Source organism: Hibiscus syriacus, unplaced genomic scaffold (assembly GCF_006381635.1).
Source record: "Hibiscus syriacus cultivar Baekdansim isolate YM2019G1 unplaced genomic scaffold, ASM638163v2 tig00110429_pilon, whole genome shotgun sequence".
Lineage (NCBI taxonomy): Eukaryota > Viridiplantae > Streptophyta > Magnoliopsida > Malvales > Malvaceae > Hibiscus > Hibiscus syriacus.
Window position 1 is genome coordinate 2072728 of NW_024062733.1, and position 6890 is coordinate 2079617.

At 35.0% G+C, this 6890-nt stretch overlaps 1 protein-coding gene across 2 annotated transcripts; it reads right to left on the reverse strand.

The window, feature by feature from the left end:
• Positions 1-4199: 4199 nt before the first annotated feature.
• LOC120124729 (COMM domain-containing protein 9-like) lies at positions 4200-6246 on the reverse strand. Of its 2 annotated transcripts, none has more exons than XM_039143327.1 (5): positions 6009-6246; positions 4931-5101; positions 4747-4815; positions 4534-4653; positions 4200-4434 (listed from the first exon to the last, which is right to left on the reverse strand). In XM_039143327.1, the coding sequence occupies exons 1-5, from the start codon at positions 6180-6182 to the stop codon at positions 4423-4425; spliced, it is 546 nt and encodes a 181-aa protein (XP_038999258.1). In that variant the 5' UTR covers positions 6183-6246; the 3' UTR covers positions 4200-4422. The 2 variants fall into 2 exon arrangements, with proteins under 2 accessions (XP_038999258.1, XP_038999256.1); XM_039143325.1 differs by having other exon boundaries at positions 4201-4434; positions 4747-4836; positions 6009-6244.
• Positions 6247-6890: the final 644 nt, after the last annotated feature.

Genomic DNA, 6890 nt, shown 5'->3' on the forward strand with positions numbered 1-6890 from the left:
AAGTCCCGTCGATCTGGACCTCAAGCTTGCAGTATTTGACAACATTAACGCACTGTGGGTATGTCCAAAAACCCAATAAAATTAGCATCGATCCCGAAGAACTCGATCATTATGGTATACATGGGAGGTTTCGAAGTTCACAATTGTCCCACGATTCAACCTCCGTACCACCCTAAACCAACTTGGAAGTTCGTTGTAAGATGCATCCCATTCACCGTGAAGTTTGAAAATGGCATTTTATTTTGTCAACCAAGCTTTTTTTTATAGGAGACAGTGTACTCATATTGTGATTGTATAGAAGAAATCAACACTGCAATAACTATATGGGAGCTTGCTTTTACCATAGGCATGACGGCTTGGCAGATCACTTCAGAGTCCAAGTTGGGATGATCTTGGTTGATCCCTCTAGCACAACAGTGTCATACATATTTTTTTGTCATAGAGCGGTCGACTCTGGATTGAACAGAATTACTGATATTGTAATTTTTTATAGCCATCATTGCTTCTTCTTTTCTTGAAAACTCCATGCCTAAAGATAACTCACTGTTATTTACTGATGAGTAAAATCCATAGCCACCGAGATGAGGTATATCCGAAAATTCTGACCCGTAAATTGCACCATAGTCAGCTTCATACATGTGTGTTGGAAGTTCAGTTTGTGCCACATTTGAGGGAACTTTATCTATATCATCATCATTATCGGAGTTGAATAACGGTGATTCTGTGTGAATGAATAGTTCAGTCTCAGCACCATCCTCACCTGGCTCATAAACTGGTTTTTCTGGTGGAGATGATGGTTCCTCCATGCTCTCAACATTTAGGTCGAAGAACCTACTACTTGCATGCCTTCCCTTTGAACTAGAAGGCATATCGACATTGAGATCGAAAAATCTCGCAGTCGAATTCCTCCCCTAAGAGCTTGAAGCCATCGTGTCAAATAGAAACTGCACAGATTGTTGCGTCGAGGGCATCTCCATATTAAGATCAAAGAAATTGGCAGATGAATGTCTTCCCCTTGAACTGGACGCGATGTTGCCATACGGATTGTTCGTGGACCCACCTCGGTACATATCGTAAGGAGTTGCTTATGAATGTCTCCCCATTGAAGTTGATGGGATGGCACCATGATGCGGATTTCCCATTGTGGCGTTAAAATCATTACACATTACTGTAGTCGGACTGTCGTCAACTTGATCAGCTTGTTCAGCTAGCTCATAGTGGGAACTTAATTACAGACCTCGAACAACACACACTTCAACAAACTTTACATCATCTTCGTAACGGCATCTGAATAATTATTTTCAGAATCAACCATCATTTCAACATCATCATTGTTCAATAGTTTGAACGTTGTATAAGTTAATGGCAACAATGATGTTGGAAATTTGTACTGAAGCAACGACATTCTTCTAGTACTTCCAACATGAACCTTCATTGAAATCTTCGTTATCAGCTCCTCAAGAGATATGTTTCTCTTGAAGGATATTTTAAAATAATGATTTGATATGAAAACAACGCCGGTTTCATCTTCCCGAATTTCTCCATCATAATAAACAACAGCTGAAATTCGCGTCATTCTTAGAGTTAGAAAGTGAGACAATCTTATATCTGCAAACAAATAAACCTAAAACAAGCCTAATTAAATAAATAATATATGAATTAAAATATAAGGAAATAAAGTTTTACACAAAAAGTAAATAATTTAAATAATATAATTTTATATTATTTCTTTATCGGCAAAAATATTTTGACGTATGCTCCAGCTTTCCAATTTTACAACTATAAAAATTAATTGAAAACAATTAGTATAATATTTTTTCAAATAATCATATATAATTATAAAAAATATTATAACAAAATTACCTTATAACGAAAGATCGAACGAATTTCTGAATCAAATATAAGAGGATTGTCGGGTGTTATTTACTGGTTGAGAGGATTGTTGTATTAGTTTTTCGGTTGAGAGGAAGTTGTGAGAGAGTTTACGGGGGAGAGGGGTATTTATAGCCGAGAGGAGATAGTGCAATTATACAAGGAGCGGCCCATGCACCGCGACTTGCATAATTGTCTTAGAGTTAAAGCAAAGGTGCGGCCCCTGCACCGCGCCTTAGATAATTGTGTCAGAATCAAAGCAAAGGCGCGGCCCCTGCACTGCGCTATACATCTACGTGGCAGAAGGCACGGCCCCTGCACCGCACCTTATCTCGCGTGTTGCCATGTCAACGTAAGGCGCGGTGTAGGGGCCGCGCCTTCCTGCAAAGGGTGTTTGACAGGGAAGTAATAATTATAAGGGTGATTTTTAGGGAAATTCGCCAATTCTGACTGGTAATATGTTTGATGTAATTATTTTAGTATCTTTAAGAAACCTCAACCCTTCATTAATTGTGGAATCTTTACATGAAAAGGATTCAAGATTATAGTTAAATAAATTTGCACATTCATAGTTTGTAATTAACAATAATTAACCAAAATAAAATGAGTTTAATTCAAGTAAAACACCTTAACTTTAAAAGACTTTCAGATCAAAATAACCTCTGTAAGTTGAAACTTTGATAAACCATGTCAAACCCTTGAATTTCAATGGTTATGACCAAATCCTAAGACAAATGTCAATTTCATATGTGAACCTCTTTTTCTTTTTCTAGAAATTCTATTGTACGTCAACCTAATTTAAGGTTAAGGAACGGTAAAAAAAATGGGCACAACAAAAAATGTTATAAAAACATAATATTTCCGGTTAAGCGCAATCTAAAAGGTTAATTTTTTTTTTTTAATATTTTCGGTTGAACTTAACCTTCAATGTTAAGGTTTTAACATTTTATGTTGAATTGAAAATGTTATAAAGATGTTAAGAAAAAATTAACATTTTAAATTGCGTCCAACATTTTCGGTTGCACTCCTCTACCGTTCTTTAGCCTTAAATTAAACTATCGTTACTTAGATATTTCCCCTTTTCTAGAGCAATCAAGACCCTTGTCTTGGTCAATATTCCACTATCATATAAACACTGCATTCATTTATTGCTTCAGGGACACATATTCACTTTTCTCACTTAACAATTAACATAACGGGTCTTTAGCTATACTGTCAACCATGTCACCCGAACTCGGATGTGATGATATTTCATCAAGATTTCAATTTATTTAGAGTATTAAAAAAACGTATAGCCATGATCGAATATACATATTACTGATAGGATCAAATGGATTACAATAGCTATAGGTAATTTACTCCTGATTGGACGAAGAACTACAACCAATGAGAAATCAGTCATTGACCGATGTCGATGTTCTTTTGTCTCCATGAGAAGATAGAAAAATGAAGGTAAGGTGATTTCATCTTAGTCGCGCCCCTTCTCTCGATCTCGGTCGAGAGGTTTTAAGTGTGTCTTGGGGCTGTCGATCCGGTGTCAAGTGTATAGAAATTATGGCTACTTGTAGAATAACAAGCCAGATAAATAGGATCAACTAACAATAGATTTGACTCTGATAGATCACGTTAGTATGTCAAAATTTATATCATCAAGTCATGACTTCCCGAGAATGTTAGACATTCAAGGTACTTCCTCCGGATACATTACCTTTATATCTTCCGGAGTTCCCAAAATGCAAGAGGCTTAGGGATACTCCAAGATCCCTCGGAGGTCCTTTGATATGGGATTGATGTCCGGAGGGACTTTTGTCAGAGGTACAACACATAAGATACAAATACTTCAAAAGAAAAAGAAAAAGAGAATAGGTGCAATATAGCTGCTCACATATTCATTGGTCTCAACATATCAGTCTCACATATTCCTTGTTTTGAAAGCACCAAAGGAAGAAAAACAAAATAGTGAGTAAAGTGATATGGTTATCTTAATTATTAAATCCTGATTTCAACATGGTTACTTTTATTGCTTCAATTAGGTAATCAAGCTATTCTAGGTTATTTCTGCAAGATTCATACTTTGGTGCCTACCCTAGAATAGAGCCAAGAATTGGTGTTGATCATCATTTTGGTATATCAGTTTCACATGCTTATTTAACAACATTTTTCCATATCCAATTAGAAAAAGTAGGTATAACCAAATAGATTTGAATCCTTTTATTCCAATTTCGCAACATCAAAATTTTCCAAGTTTTTCCATATATTTGAAGAATCGTTCATCTATACCATGTGTGAAATATGGATGTTGGACAACGATACTTCACAAAAAATGAAGAATCGAAGCAACATAGCCCCTTGTTTCTTTCACAAACGAATGTTACATAAAAAGAGTTGCACATAACATGCTAACTCGAACAGTTTCCCTAAAGATGACAAGCAAAGCAAAGTAATATCTAGAGAACACTGGATTTTGAGGGTTAGTTGTTTGCCTGTAACATTTTGCGTGATATCATCGGTAAACTACACTGCAATTGTTTCCCAGGAGAAAAAGTCCATTTATGTCTCACCCTGAAGGAAAAAGAGAACATATTTATATTTCGAAAGAAATTTGTTTCTTACTAAAATATGAACTGGAACTAAAATGGAAAGTTGAGCCATGGCACCAACCAAATTTGACAACTGATCTCTTATACAGTACATTGATTTCAGCATCGTATCCAGTGTTCCTTTGGCTAATTGGAACTTCAAATCCAACTCTTCTTGTGGAGCCTGTGCATCATTTTGGAGCTGCATAAAGTGCAAAAATGTAATAACTTGAGTATCAATTCGTGCAACATAAAGGTATCAATGGCGCTGACTTGTCAACAAAAAGATTCATACCTTCAAATTGATAACGGCCAACGGTTCCATCATTTCAGTCTCCTGAGTTGCTGTATTCCAAGTCATTGCCTTTAAGAAAGGCAAAGAAACCTGAATTTAATTAATTTAAGTACTTTTTTAGGTGTACCATCCAACTAAAATTGAGATAAATGTTCCCGTCATAGAGCAAAATAAAATTTTTGACCTTATCCATGTGTATATCAGCCTGCCATTCTCTTTGAAACTTTTGCAGCAAAAGTGTCAACAGTCTTTGTAATTCAGGAAGAACCTCCTCGGGAAACACCTTTTGAATATCATCTTTGCTGATGTTCTCATAAACACATTTACGGATTAACACGCGGAGACATAATAGAAGCTGCAGAGTAGAAGCATACATAACTGATCTTACTAAGTTCGGATGATTCATAAGAGCTAGATAAGATATAAGATTCATGCTTTCTGAGCACATAATAGATAAATATAAATTTGAAGAGAGATTATATAAATATATTATTCTCAATACGAGGTCAGGAACAGCAGTTTTGAATATGAAGGACAAGCATATGAAACCAATATCAGAATCAATCTTTCTTAGTGTATTACACCAGTTGATGCGAAAATCCATGATATCAGTGGAATATCCAAGGGAGACAAACAATTTGATGAGATAAACTCCAGGGAAAGAAAAATCCAGAAACAACCAAGGAGGTAATTTCCAGCATTTAACAATCAAAACTGAACTTGAAAACTTTTATACAAACTAGAGATCATTGAGTAAAGGAAACAATTTGATGAGTCAAAATCCAGGGAGAGCAACCTGAGGAAGTAATTTGCATGTTAAAGTCCATCTCCAGCCCACAACAACCAGAACTAAACCCGGAAACACTTTTTACGAACTAGAGTTCATCGAGTAAATGAAACAAAGAGATGAGCCAAAATCTAAGAAACCAAAACCGAGAAACGACCTGAGGAAGTAATTTCCATGGTATGTCCAGCTCAAGCATAAGGAAACTAATAATGATGAATGTTTCAAAACATGACCTGAAAATCCATCTTCCTATATATCAAATCAGAAAATTCACCTTCTTACTGATGTGCTTTCTCCTTTAACCAACAATGATGTTACACAATCGAAGTACGGGTAAAAGCTAACATATTGCATAAATAATAACTATGGCAATGGAGAAGTAGAATAAAATGTTTAACAAAGATAAAATATTTTAAACTATAATCTTTACTAAAACAAATAAAAGAAACATGTGAGTGATGAAGTGGTTAATTACTGGGTCGAGGTCGGACTCGTTTTGGAGCTGAAGCATTTCGCAGAGGAGGCGACGGTCATCGGCGTCGAGACCAGATTTCCGAGTTCTCCAGAGGGTTTGAAGAATGAATTCTACCGATTCTTTGGAATTCGCTCTTACTAACAACGGTAAACGTCTCCAAAGCGTACGCTCCATTTATCTCCCTCTTTATCTTCTTCAAAAACTCGACCTTTGATGTTCGATTTCTCAAGCTCCTAGGGATAAACCTTCCCCTCCTACAAGACCCCGAGCTTGGAATTGAATTTTGATCACGTTGCAGTTAACCACACGGGCAACGGCCCAGGCCCAGGTCCAGGTCCCAGAGGTTGGTTTGTGGAAGTTATGTCGTTCCTCTTGATTTCTGATAAAGAGAAAATTTAAAATTACAGTCTTTCAAATTACGTTAAATAATTTGACAAAATTAGCGTATTTCAAAATTAATTTAAAATATAAAGTTGATGAAAGAGTATTTAGGGATTTAAAATATTTGTTAAAGTGGATTAAAAACTTGGCAGGAAGGAAAGATGAATTCATAAAATATAATTTTTCATTAGGTTACGAGGATACGATAAGTTATATAATTTTTTTTAAATTCATTTATAGAACTAGTCATGTCCTTTAATGAGTTCTATTGAAAAATAAAACTTGTTATTCTTTCATGACAAATTTTAAATTAATATAACAAATATAGTAGATACTTAAATAATTTTCGTTATACTTGTTTCCTTATTTTTTTTCCTCTTATAATATTTTTCTAATTTTGGTAAAATAAATTAGAATTTTCTAATAAATTTGACTTTTAATATTTATATACTTTATAAATTTATTCATAATTATAAATAATAGAAATATATAATATTTTAA

Bases quoted from the DNA above. Each gene is read 5' to 3' on its own strand.
- LOC120124729 (XM_039143325.1), bottom strand. From the start codon at position 6,182: ATGGAGCGTACGCTTTGGAGACGTTTACCGTTGTTAGTAAGAGCGAAT. The intron at 4,837-4,930 runs GTCAAAAATTTT...AATTAAATTCAG, and splicing joins CTGATATACACATGGATAAG to GTTTCTTTGCCTTTCTTAAA. The intron at 4,654-4,746 runs GTATGAATCTTT...CACTTTATGCAG, and splicing joins TGGCCGTTATCAATTTGAAG to CTCCAAAATGATGCACAGGC.